The 13871-nt window shown below is 49.3% G+C and overlaps 1 protein-coding gene across 4 annotated transcripts in view; it reads right to left on the minus strand.

The window, feature by feature from the left end:
- The window catches only part of STS (steroid sulfatase), a 170980-nt gene that overhangs the window by 88272 nt on the left and 68837 nt on the right, over positions 1 to 13871 (minus strand). For 2 of the 4 annotated variants that reach the window (XM_057718726.1, XM_057718725.1), the window contains 4 exons: positions 7934 to 8074; positions 4639 to 4760; positions 4427 to 4549; positions 1791 to 2214 (listed from right to left, as the gene is read on the minus strand). In XM_057718726.1, the coding sequence (XP_057574709.1) occupies positions 1791 to 2214; positions 4427 to 4549; positions 4639 to 4760; positions 7934 to 8070 (806 nt within the window). In that variant the 5' untranslated portion in view covers positions 8071 to 8074. Of the gene's footprint in view, positions 1 to 1790; positions 2215 to 4426; positions 4550 to 4638; positions 4761 to 7933; positions 8075 to 9189; positions 9287 to 9399; positions 9459 to 9793; positions 9909 to 13871 lie in introns of those variants that run through there. The other 2 variants (XM_057718727.1, XM_057718728.1) reach the window with 2 other exon arrangements.

Consider the following 13871-nt stretch of genomic DNA (forward strand, 5'->3'; position numbering starts at 1 on the left):
GCTGGTAGTTGGAGAGGGATAGGAGAGGGTTCTGCTGTTTCAGCAAGTTCGCCAAACAGCAGACGGTTGTGCTTTGGCTTAAATGGGTAGGTCTGCCATCCACGGAGCACCATTTCTACCTGGCAACGGCCGTTCTCTTATTTATATGATACTATAAGGTTAACTAATGAGGTAAAAGCTTTGTCAGCCATGCAGACTGGGGCCCATTGTTGAGACATTAATTAAGTGTCACAACCAGATACTTTTTTGAAAAAAATAAAACAGAATGGAATCAGGTAGAAAGTATCAGAAGTGATCACCCTATGAAGAAATAAATGCTTTCTGGAAACCTGTGTCTCAGTTAGACATCTGTGGATGTCATCTTATCGGATGATGGTGTAAAATGTGTGTCTTACACAGTTCGAAAGCTTTTGCATTACATCATGTCAACATCACCGTCTAGAAAAATCTACGCAGCTTAGTGATGCTGGCATTCTCGAACAGCAAAAACCCACAGATGCTCCGGTATTTCTCAGAGTGTTTTATGGAACACCCAGTTTAGAACTTCTGGGGAGCTTGTTAAAGGGAGACACACAGCCTCACCTTAGATCCACGCGGGAGGAATTTCTCGAGGCCACACTGGCCATCTTCAGTTTCAGCCAGCGCCCCAGCACCTCCCTACACAAAGCCTGAGGACTCACCATTCTACACTTACACTCTAGAGCTTTCCCCCTCTTCGCTTCTTGGTCTACCTGTGGGAAGTTCCAAGGATCCAATTTTCCTTGCCACCGCATACTGAGCTATGAAACGCAATCCCGCAAGGGACTGAACCAAGTGCCACACCCGGGATGTGGGAGGCCGTCCCAGTAATGCCCGCCTCTGGCTGTGCAGGCTGATGGTCAGGCTTACTGTGGACACTGACATCTCAGCAGTACCTCCACGTGCAAAATCACCGACACACACGTTCACGAGAGTGAGGGCCAGCTTAACATCTTCCCCTTCCTCTTAAGAATCGGATTTTCAGTATGTCCTTCATCAGGCCGCATTGCCCGCTTCCTCTACCACCAGATGCCTGAACAGAGCTGCCCTCATCGGCAGGCAAGGAACCACCAGCACCAAACGTCCAAACGTCTCATCTTCACGCTGAGTTCCCACCTTTCTCTCAGACTATCCTCTAAAGTTTCCAAGGGAACAGCACGATTTTGTTTGTTTTTAACAGCAAGTGTTCCCGAGACGGACTGTGGACAAGCCCTCCGTGGATGGTTACCCCCTTTGCGGACTGCAAACACCGAATCTACAAACTCAAGAGGCCCCAGGAGACCCAAGACAGATCACTCGCTTCACCCAGCCGACCTCACCTCGCAGAGCTGCTTCGCTCAGAAACGTGCCACGAATATCCCGGGTCTCCCCACATTGTTTGTATCGCGAGAACGACGTCTACAGTAAACAACGCACGTGACCTCTCCTCTCTTGATCACACACCGTAAGAGTGAAGACCGTGGTGGTACCCGAAGATCCCTGTTGTCACCCAGATGCCCTGGGGACACGGCCTCATAAGCACAGGACGCGGGGTAACTGGCAAAGCACCTCCACAGGGAGCCCACGGCACTGCCTTTCCCGAACCGCCCCCCCCCAAAGCCGTTTCATTTTCCGCATCCATCCTCCAGAGAGCCTGGCTGGAGAAAGCCCCCAAGCCCGGAAGGGGAAACGTGTCTCGGGAGACCGCCCCGGTCCCTCCACCTGCGCCGAGGCACCCGACACAGCACGTGACACGCGTCCCAGGCAGCATCGGGCCAGGAGGCGACACCAACCGTTGTATGAACCGGACCGCGTCGGCCGTGAGCCTCTCCGTGAGGTTTTTGTAGGACATAGGCTGCTGGGTGATGTCACGGTTCCTCATGAGGAAGCAGTTCAGGGGCCGGAAGTAGTGCAGGAAGCAGAGCAGGGCGCCCAGGACCAGGGCGCCCAGGAAGAGCAGGCAGAGGAAGATGAAGGGGGGCACCCGGACGAGCCCCAGGCACCGGAGCACGGCCAGGGTCAGCAGTGTGATGGCGAGGACCTGCAGGGGGATGAAGGCCAGCAGCCTGAAGGCCCTGGTGAACACGCTGCCTTCTCCCGGCTTGCAGTCCCGCAGGTTGGTCAGGGGCAGCCCGTGGAAGTAGTCGAAGCCGTGGCTCAAGGGGTGGTGACAGAAGTCCGTTTTGTTGTGACAGCTGGTGCCAAGGTGCCACTTCCCTGAGCAGACAGACAAACGGGCAGCATGTTTAGTCCCAGGGAACACCCGGACGCAAAGGTCAGCTTCTGACTCTCACGTGCTGGAAAGTGGGCTCTTCCTGCATATTCATCAGCCAAACCTATTCTACCGTGTTCACCTCCTTTTCCCCAAACAGTAGGGTAGGAACCACTCACTCCATCAGAAAACAGGAAGGGATTTACTCACTGGAAAACAACAACAAAACAAACAAGTAAAACAAAAGACAAACACCTCACATACTTCACAGGCAGCAGACAATACACAGAAGAACACCAGTGTTTCTCTGGGACATGTGTTTTGTTTTGTTTTTTTTAATTTCCTTAAAAGGAAGGTCTTAGACCCAGCTTGATTTTTTTCCCTGATATGTTAGAAGCAGGAATGAATCCTAATGCACAAACTACCCCCGAGACATGAGGAAATCATACTCGTGACTTAGCAATGATTTTAAACACCTGTAAACATTTCTTATAAAATGTGAACTGTACAGGACTTCCCTGGCGGTCCAGTGGTTAAGACTCTGTGCATCCATTGCGGGGCAATGGGTTCGATCCCTGCTCTGGGAACTAAGATCCCGCATGCCGTGCAGCACAGCCAAAAAATAAAATTAAAAAAAAAAGTGAAATGTGAACCGTATCATTAAATTAGGGAGTGCCTCACACATGAGAAACAGTGACGCTGGGTTTTAATGCGGGCTGTGGGAGGAGAAAGAATGGTCATTTTGCTCCTATGAGGTTTTCTAGGATTTGTCTGATGACCTGCACAGACTCAAGCGTATCAAGTGAAAGGGGAGAAGGATTCGTTCCTATCAAGGGAATAAAATCAATGGGAATGTCAACTGAGAAAAATTCAGATGCAATTTTAGTACTGAAATGTAAAATGAAACTCTTTATCAGTAGTATGGGGGGGGTGTGTGTAGTTTTGTATGCTGCGTGTGTATGTGTGCATTAGTTATCCATTTCTCTGTTTTCTATCATCTGTCTCATCTTTCTATCTTATCCATCCACAATCAATCCACTTTTTCACCATCCACCTGTCCATCTACCCATCCATCCACCATCCATCCACCCACCCATCATCCTCCCATCCCCCCATCCACCCATCCATCCATCCATCCATCCACCCATCCATCATCCAACCAACATCCATCATCCACCCACCATCCATCATTCACCATCTATCCATCATCCATGCATCCAAGCACCACCCACCCACCATCCATCATCCAACTACCATCCATCGTCCATCCATCCACCCATCCACCATTATCCATCCAACCACCATCCATCTACCATCCATCCATCCACCACTCATCCATCCACCATCCACCACTCATCCATCCACCATCCACCACTCATCCATCCATCCATCATCCATGCATACATCCATCCACCATCCATCCATCATCCACCACTCATCCATCCATCCATCCATCATCCAATCAAAATCCATCATCCACGCACCATCCATCATTCATCATCCACCCACCATCCATGCATCCATGCACCACCCACCCACCATCGATCATCCAACTACCATCCATCGTCCATCCATCCACCCATCCACCATTATCCATCCAACCACCATCCATTCACCATCCATGCATACATCCATCCACCATCCATGCATCCACCACTCATCCATCCACCATCCATGCATCCACCACTCATCCATCCACCATCCACTACTCATCCATCCATCCATCCACCCACCCACCCATCATGCACCATTCAACCATGCATCCATCCAGCATGCACTATTCATCCACCATTCATTCATCCACCCAGCATCAATCATTTACCCATCATCCATCTCATCTATTGAGCTATCCCTGTCTCTATCACCTATCTCAACTATCTTTCCCCCTACCCATAAATCCATCTGTCCATCTATCTGTATTCTATCATTATCTACCTGTCATCCATCCATCCAACCATCCATCCATCCATCCATCCATCCATCCATCCATCCACACACAGACATACACATACATTACTAAGGACACACATTTACACATTCCAATACTACATACAGACACATGGTGTTTGATGTTAGAATTGAAAGAATTTCTTCCCTATTCACAGTTGTGTAAACTCTATCAGCCACGTCATCCTCGAGAAGGCTGCTGTCACGCCCTCCCCACTCTCCCGCTCACCCCGCCCAGGTCCTTGCCCCCCTACCCCCAGCTGCCCATACCTATCAGAGCTGTGGAATAGCCTTGATTCTTCAGAAGCTTGGCGAACGTGATCTCATCATGTGGAAGTCCTCCGGAAGAGGCGGAGAAGAGGAAAACTCCGAATTGCGACCGAGACGCCATCCCTGAGCCACGAGAAACCCACCGTTAAGAAGGGAGAAGCATTCGGACTGCGAGGAGGAGCAGGACCGCCGCGACGGAGCCGGGAGGTTACCTGAGCGGATGGGGTAGCGGCCCGTCATGAAGGCCGCCCTGCTGGGTGTGCACAGGGGCGACGCCGCCAGGTGCTGCGTGAGCTTCACTCCCCCTCTGGCCAAGCGGTCGATGTTGGGGGTCCTGCAACAAAGACCCAGGTCATTTGTCACGACCTTGAAAAGAACGTTTTCTCCCTGGCTTTGTACAGGGAGTCACTTCTCAGTTATCCGGGGAAACTGCGATGGGACAGGGGAAGAAAGGGGAGAGGGGACAGAGCACCGAAACTCAGAGGGACAACGAAACCATGCGGAGGTCTAGATGATCCATGTCTGCCCTCTGCAGGGCCCCCCCCACGCACACCCCCGCCGCTGGGGGCTCTGAGCTCCTGGTTTAGGAGAGGTGCCAGGTCCTGAGGGTGGGACGCTGTGAGGAGGGGGAGGGAGACGCCCCTGTGACAGGTGCCGCCCCCCCAGTCACCTCTGTGCCCCAAACAAGGAAGCTCGGGGGGGTGGGCGGCCTGACGCTTCTCTTCCCAACCTCAGCCAAAGAGAGGCTCCTGAGACCTTCTCACCAGGCTCTGCTTAATTACTACACGGCCCCAGGGAGAGGCGGGTGATGGGACCCACCCGGGAAAGGAAAGGTGGGCTCCAGGTGCTTTCACCAGGGAACAGTAGCAACGGGGTCACAGACTCCAGGGAAAAGGGACACAGCAACGTGGAAACACAACATGCCGTGCGGCACTCACATCCTCTGCTGGCTCGTGGGGTTTTACGCTTAATAAACACTCATTTCTGGGCTGACTTCGAGGATGACGCATCACGCAGGACACGCCATCCTGCTGCCTTCTGTGCAGGACCGGTGGGGCCCATCACCTTAGGAAACCGTGCCAGACTTCCTCGGCACTCAGTGGGGAAGGACTTTCAGGGCTGGGACCACTCTGAGGGATGATCTCGCATCCTCCAATGGGAGTCCCAGACCCTGCCTCTCTGCCGGGCTGGTCACCTTCTACACTTCAGTTCTGAGCAGAGACGGGACCCTCTCCCCCGCCCCCATGGCCTCCTTGTCTTGTGGGAGGGGCCTGTTCCACCTGTAGAATGTCCGTCTCTACCCCCCATGCCAGTAGCGTCCTCCCTGTAAAGTGACGGCCTGGCTAACTGCACTCCCTGCCAAGACTTCTGCCCGTGGCGGGGCGGGGGGGGGGGGGCATGTACCTTGTTCATTGTGACCCCACGGCCTCCCTGATCCAGCGCCCACAGGGCAGTCCTGTAACAACGAGCAGCGCGAACGGAAGACCACTGCAATGCACCCTAGCGTCAAACGGCTCTCCCATCTGTGAGCTTAATTTATGCCTTTAACGGTCAATGTTTCCCCTTCGCTTTTGCCTTAAATTATGAGACGCTGAGGACACTGAGACTGTGTATCTGACTTAACCCTCTAGTGCCTAGATTGGCCACTGAAAATTCTGACTGTATGGGGGTGTGGTATTATAACACGTAAAATGAACAAATGTCATTCAGAAAGAGCTGGGGAGGGAGAAGGGATAAACTAGGAGTTTGCGATGAGCAGATACACACTAGTATGTATAAAATAGATAAACAACAAGGATTTGCTACAGAGCACAGGGAACTACACTCACTATCTTGTAACAAACTCTAATGGAAAAGAATTGGAAAAAATAATATATACATATACAGATTGATGTACTTATGTGTGTATATATATATGTATAAAACCGAATCACTCTGCTGTACACCTGAAACTAACACAACATCGTAAATCAACTATACTTCCATTAACAACAACAACAAAGAAGAATTGGATGCTAGTAAGGAAAACAAGACAGATTTAGGGTATCACTGATATGAATTCTTACTTTGGATTTTATAGTCCTGTTTTCCATTTGATAATTGGCGGACACTGAACCTTACAGGCTTGACGGTAATTTTTTTCATTAAGACACCTTAGCAGGAAGTTATCTATTATCTCAGCATACTTTAGGAATACCATATGTAATACTATATTTAATATTAACATCATATGGTTTTTAAAATGATACTTAAAATGAAAAGAAAAAAACAGTGACCTTGATAAGAAAAAGCAAATTACAAACAAGGTTCGTGTCAGAAATGTCTAACGGTGATCTAAACTTTTCACAGAATGAAGCAAAAGATAGGGGAGAACACATATGTGGTCCATTAAAACTTTAAGAGGACGCTGAGTGCAGATCTTATCCTTGCACGTGCTTTAAAAAAAAATGTAACAAACGTCGTAAGTCGGTATCGGTTTTAAAAATAACAAGCAACACCTGATGCACAGACTCAGGCTGGAACTGACCTAAGATCGTAATTTACTTCATTTTGGTTTGATCTGACACGTAACGGTGAAGCACGCGTCCCAAGATGCACGGTCCTGTCGTACTGAAGATGAGGCTCCAAGGCCAGCGTCGTGAAAACAAATCCGAGCCCGTGGCGCCCAGCGGCAGGGCCCTCCGAGCTTCAGGTAATCATATGCAGATCTTGTGAGAAAACTCTAGCGAAGCCCACCCTCTCCTTTACTTTTGTTCTCAATGACCACCTGTGAGATGACGCTCTCCATAGAACCACAGTTGTCAACATGTCCCCGTGATCATATAGAGAAAGTGCAGCCCTAATGGCAATACTGCAGCCCTAATGGCAATATTTCACTGCACCTGGACGGACTAATTCCAAACCCAAGGGCCCTACGCAGGGGGGCTGGGGAACAAAACACCCTCCTCTGTCCGAGTCCGGTTCCCACTGCGTTTTTCCTGCCCCTGCAGTCACCCCGGCCCTTGACAAGTTCTGACATCATCAAACGTGACACGTGTCCCCAGGACGGCTGTCCCCGGCCGGCACGTCTGCCTGAGGATCCAGCAGAGCCTGGTCCAGAGGCGGAAGGAAGGTAGGGAGGCGACAGCGAGTGGTTGACATACGGGGATGGATTGGGTACCAGCGGGGACAGAGCCAGATGCTGCAAACAGAAGACGAAACAGAAGAGGTGGACCAAAGGGAGGGAAACGTGAGAATGTGAAAAAAAGCCACAGAGGAGGGGTGAGGAAGAAAGAATTATGATGAATATCTTCCTAGTGAGCTGAGTTTATCCAACGAACAACATTGATTTCAACAGGTTCAGTCATCACAACGGCCTACGAACACCTACTAACGCCTGTGTGTGTAACACAGGAAAGTGTGCGGTCAGGGGGTTTTGAACATTTCCCTGTGGCCTCTGTGAGTGTGTGCTGCCCGTCACGGGACGGCAGCTTGCGAAGGGAGCCCTGGGTTTACACATCACCTGACCTGAGGGTCTTGTTTCCATAGCAGCCAGGATCGCCGATGCCGAGGTCGTCGGCCATCAGCAGGACGAAGTTGGGCTTCGATGCCGTGCGGCTCGGGGCCTCACCGATGAACAGGAGCAGAAGCAAAAGGGGCCTCATCTTCCTGCAAAACGCAAGGGGAAGAGACACGTGAAGGATGCTGGTATGGGGCGGACCGTTCTCCTTCTCTCGGACCCTCCCCCACTCCCAGTAGAGGACGTCCTGTCCACCCGCCTGCCCCAATAGATAGGGGCTCCAAAGCATCTAAGACATCACAGGGCGAAGAACTGTATCCTCTCTGTTCTGTGTGTTTGTCTCCAAAACAAACATCTCATTCTCCCTGGAGAGAGTAACCTCTCCTTTCTACCCCAAAGCAAAACATAGGCTCTGTTTAGAAAAATGAAAACACAATCATCTCTTTATGGAAGGCGGGCTCTGTGTCATCAGCTGAAAGTTCTCTGCACGGGAAGAACACCAGGCATCTCAGGACAATCCAACTGTCCATGCCAACTCCTTTCTAACATTAGCCACGCGGGTCGGTGTAGCGGCTTTTAAAAGGGACACGGGTAGACATGGGCGTGATGTACACCCTTCCAAGCTCAAGGAAGACAAGGTTCACAGCCTGGGGCAGCTCTGGGGGAGCTCTGGGGGCTAGGAGACGGCAGCACATGCAGTGGAGGGAGAGAATCCACCCACATTCTATGGCTGTCTTCCCAACACACAGCGCCCCACCCTGGCACGTCACTCCTTTCAAGAATAACGGGCTGGAGGACTTTAGGGACGGATGCACACCTGAAACTCCTGCTCTGATGCCTGTAGGAATTGCCAAGTGAACACTTAGGAGAGGGAGAGAACCTGCCGGCACCTGAGCAGCTGCGGACAGAAGCATCCTCAGGCCTAGCCCCTTGGGTGGGGTTAAACATCCACGGGGTTAGACCAAGGGGCCAGGCAGAACGATGCACGCACCTGAGCTCTCACTCACCCCGAGAGAACCCAGGACTCGGGGAAGTGAAAGAAAACCTTAGCGGCACCTATCGCATCAGGAACTCGTGAGGGCGGGAAGAGGCCGGGGACATGCACACTCCACCAGAGCGGTGGGGCCATGCAGGAGGCGTGATGGCCACATAGAGCAGGAATCCCATGAGGGTCTTGTCTGAGCAAACAACACAGGTGCTGCTTCCGGAGGACACCTGGACGCCACCCCAGCCACCCCAAAGGGACCCTCTTCTTTTACTGTACTTCCTCGTTCTCCATCACACCGTTCCTCCCCTAGGATAGGATGTGGAAAGACAGCCCGGCCCCTGAAGATGTCCATGTCCGCTTCTCTGGAACCCACCTGGAATGGGACAACGCTCTGTGGTGGGGGCCGTGATGCGCACAGGGTCCCTGGCCCCACCCACCCAGTGCCTGCAGCACACCCTCCTGCCCTAACGTGTGGAACCAAAATACCTCCCTACGCTGCCACACGTCCCCTGGGGCACAACGTCACCTCCAGGGCAGAAGCACCGCGTCACCACCTGCTCATCACCCTCTTCATCATCTGTGAAGCCCCCGGTGAAATCTTCACTCCGGTACGTACACAGGGATTCGCTCCCTTTGCTGCTGTAGGCGGGCAGCTTGGCTTCTGCGCAAGGATTCGGACGCTCCAACCCACTCGGGTACCTGAATTTCTCCTCTGCACCCATGACGACATCGTCGATGCTGACAGATTACACTCCTCGGCCATCACACGGACCCGCCAGTCACAGAAGCCCTTAAACTCCTGGGCGTGTGGGCAACAAGCTCAAAGACACCCTTCCAATAGGACCTCAGGCTCCACGCGTTCCTTCTCGTCTTGCCTCACCTGTGACTTATCTGCCTCTGGTCCACGTGGAACACCTGTCCCCAGCGTAGCTTTTCATCGGACAGTCTCCTCTCCAAACAGTCATCTTGCAGTTGCCTTTCTGAGCCCAGATCAAAGGCTCCTCACCCCCAGGCATGGATAATTTGCAGCCCTACCTTTCCTTCCCTCTTTGCGTATTTCCAAGCCACCCCCCTCACCTCTCCCCCTCACCTCCCAAGGGTCTTTTCACAAAAGCAAACTCCGTGCCCTTTGTCTAAAGATAACAAACCAGGGAAACGTGACCACTCAGTGTGCTCTTCTAGTAGTCACTCTCTTGTTCCTGTCTCCCCAGTGCTCTCTTTGGTGGCTTTTCTCTGTGTGTCAGGGAGTAGAGGCCTGAGTGCAGGATGAACAGTCAGGGGTCTCGTCTCAGCTCAGGCCAGCCGCTACGAGGTATGGGCCATGAAGCACCATCTCCTTGTTGGATGACTGGCCCACATTTCACCAAGATGCCATCTCTGCCGTGGGGCAGTCAACTACGACAAAGGAAATAAAGGGTCTGCACGACATCAGGATCTCGGAGAGACGTCCGCACTCCCATGTTCGCTGCAGCATTACTGATGACAGTCAAGATACAGAGACAACCTTAGCCTCCACGCACGTATGAATGGATAAAGACAACGTGATGTAATGGAATATGATCGGCCTTAAAAAGAAAGAAATCCTGCCATTTGTGACAACATGGATGAACCTAGAGGACAGTATCCTAACGGAAATAAGCCAATAACAGAAGCACACATACTGCTTGACCCTACTCACATGTAGAATCTAATTTAAAAAAATGTTATAGGGAGGGTGGGAGGGAGTCGCAGGAGGGAGGGAATGTGGGGATATATGTATACATACAGCTGATTCACTTGGTTGTACAGCAAAAACTGGCACAACAGTGTAAAGCAATTATATTCCAATAAAGAGCTTAAAAAAAATGTTGACGTCATAGAAGCAGAGCGTATAATGGTGGTTCCCCCAAGCGGGGGTTGGGGGGAAAGGAGGCGTAGAAGAAATGGGAAGATACTGATCAAAGGGTATAAGCTTCCAGTTATAAGATGAGTAAGTTCTGGGAAGTAATGTACAGCAAGGTAACTAGAGTTAATAACACTGTATTGTATACTTGAAATTTGCTTAAACAGTAGATCTTAATCATTCCATCCATAAAAAAAAAAGCCTTAACTATGTGAGGTGACACATGTGTTGATTAACTTGACAGTGGTAATCACTTCATAATGTATATGTATATCAAAGCACCATACTTTCAGTTTAAATATATACAATTTTATCTGTCAATTAGACCACAATTGGGCTGGAAAAAAGAGAACATCCCCTTCCACTCCCTCTGAGAAAAAGAAAAGGAAATAAAGGGTTTCCAAAATGATAAAGTACTAGACAAATGTAATGTGTTAGGAGTATTTTCGTCTTTCGATAGCTTTACAGCTAAAAGCCATTCACTGACAAATCAACCAAATCCGTTTCAATTCAACAAACGCTTATGGGGTAAAAACTGGCTAAAAGACACTATGACGGTCTCATGGTTGAATGAAATACAGAATCATCTGGCAAGGCTCTGACTGGCCAAATGAGGTATCGCATGAGTACAGAGCCCCCTAAAAGCAGGGACAGACGTGGCCTCTGCAAGTGACTTTCAATCCTGGTTCCCCTGCTTCATAGCGGTGAAACCGTAGGATGCTTACTTAGCGTCTTTGTCAGCATTTTCTTCTGTAAAATGGGGATTATTGTGAGGATAACATGATACACTTCGCACTATAATTCAGTAAGGGAATCACAGGTGTCAGGACTGGTTAGCTGCAGTGATCAGCAGCATTATTATAATTTTGTGTAGAGTCTACTAAGTACGGTAATAGAGCTTTAGATGAAGATGTGAGAGGCCACCTAAAAGATGGCTCAGTGACACCCCTCCTGGTACTTATGTCTTGCATAATCCCCTCCCCATGAGTGTGTCTGGACCTTGCATCTTGGTTCTGACCAACAGAAGATGAAACTAGTGATGTGACATCACTTCTGTGATTAGGGTGCAAATGACTATGACCTCTGTCTTTCCAGCAGACTCTACCGCCTGCTGGAGTCTTTTTTTAATTAATTTATTTTTGGTTGTGTTGGGTCTTTGCTGCTGCACTCGGGCTTTCTCTAGTTGCGGGGAGTAGGGGCTACTCTTTGTTGCAGTGTGTCGGTTTCTCATTGCAGTGGCTTCTCCTGTTGCAGAGCACAGGCTCTAGGCGCGTGGGCTTCACTAGTTGCAGCACACGGGTTCAGCAGTTATGGCTCACTGGCTTGGTTGCTCCTCGGCATGTGGGATCTTCCCGGACCAGTGCTTGAACCTGTGTCCCTTGCATCGGCAGGCAGATTCTTTTTTTTTTTTTTTTTTTTAAATTTTTAATTTTTTTTATTTTTTTTGGGGGTACACCAGGTTCAATCATCTGTTTTTATACACATATCCTCGTATTCCCTCCCTTCCTGACTCCCCCCCTCGAGTCCTCCCCACCCTCCCTGCCCCAGTCCTCTAAGGCATCTTCCATCCTCGAGTTGGACTCCCTTTGTTATACAACAACTTCCCACTGACTATTTTACAGTTGGTAGTATATATATGTCTGTGCTACTCTCTTGCTTCGTCTCAGTTTCCCCTTCACCCCCCGCCCCCTCCCATACCTCAAGTTCTCCAGTCCATTCTCTGTATCTGCATCCTTGTTCTTGTCACTGAGTTCATCAGTACCATTTTTAGATTCCGTATATGTGAGTTAGCATACAATATTTGTCCTTCTCTTTCTGACTTACTTCACTCTGTATGACAGATTGTAGTGCTGTCCACCTCATGACATATAGCTCCATCTCATCCCCTTTTAGAGCTGAGTAATATTCCATTGTATATATATGCCACATCTTCTGTATCCATTCATTTATTGATGGGCATTTAGGTTGCTTCCAGGTCCTGGCTGTTGTAAATAGTGCTGCAATAAACATTATGGTACAAGTTTCTTTTGGGATTATGGTTTTCTTTGGGTATATGCCCAGGAGTGGGATTACTGGATCATATGGTAGTTCTATTTGTAGTTTTTGAAGGAACCTCCAAATTGTTTTCCATAGTGGCTGTACCAACTTACAGTCCCACCAACAGTGCAGGAGAGTTCCCTTTTCTCCACACCCTCTCCAGCATTTGTGGTTTCCAGACTTCGTGATGATGGCCATTCTGATTGGTGTGAGGTGATACCTCATTGTGGCTTTGACTTGCATTTCTCTGATGATGAGTGATGTTGAGCATCTTTTCATGTGTTTGTTGGCCATCTGTATGTCTTCTTTGGAGAAATGCCTATTTATGTCTTCTGCCCATTTGTGGATTGGGTTATTTGCTTTTTTGGTATTAAGCTTCATGAGCTGCTTGTATATTTTGGAGGTTAATCCTTTGTCCGTTGTTTCATAGGCAATTATTTTTTTCCCATTCTGAGGGTTGCCTTCTAGTCTTGTTTGTGGTTTCTTTCGCTGTGCAAAAGCTTTTAAGTTTCATGAGGTCCCATTCGTTTATTCTTGATTTTATTTCCATGATTCTAGGAGGTGGGTCAAAAAGGATGTTGCTTTGATGTATGTCATAGAGTGTTCTGCCTATGTTTTCCTCTAGGAGTTTTATAGTGTCTGGCCTTACATGTAGGTCTTTAATCCATTTGGAGTTGATTTTTGTGTATGGTGTTAGGAAGTGTTCTCATTTCATTCTTTTACATGTTGCTGTCCAATTTTCCCATCACCACTTATTGAAGAGGCTGTCTTTTTTCCATTGTATACCCATGCCTCCTTTGTCAAAGATAAGGTGCCCATATGTGTTTGGGCTTACTTCTGAGTTCTCTATTCTATTCCATTGATCTTCCTTTCTATTTTTGTGCCAGTACCATACTGTCTTCATCACTATGGCCTTGTAGTATAGTTTGAAGTCAGGAAGCCTGATTCCACCAACTCCATTTTTCCTTCTCAAGATTGCTTTGGCTATTCGGGGTCTTTTGCGTTTCCATACAAATCGTAAGATTTCTTGCTCTAGTTC

The sequence above is a fragment of the Hippopotamus amphibius genome, chromosome X (assembly GCF_030028045.1).
Source record: "Hippopotamus amphibius kiboko isolate mHipAmp2 chromosome X, mHipAmp2.hap2, whole genome shotgun sequence".
NCBI classification, from domain to species: Eukaryota; Metazoa; Chordata; class Mammalia; order Artiodactyla; family Hippopotamidae; genus Hippopotamus; species Hippopotamus amphibius.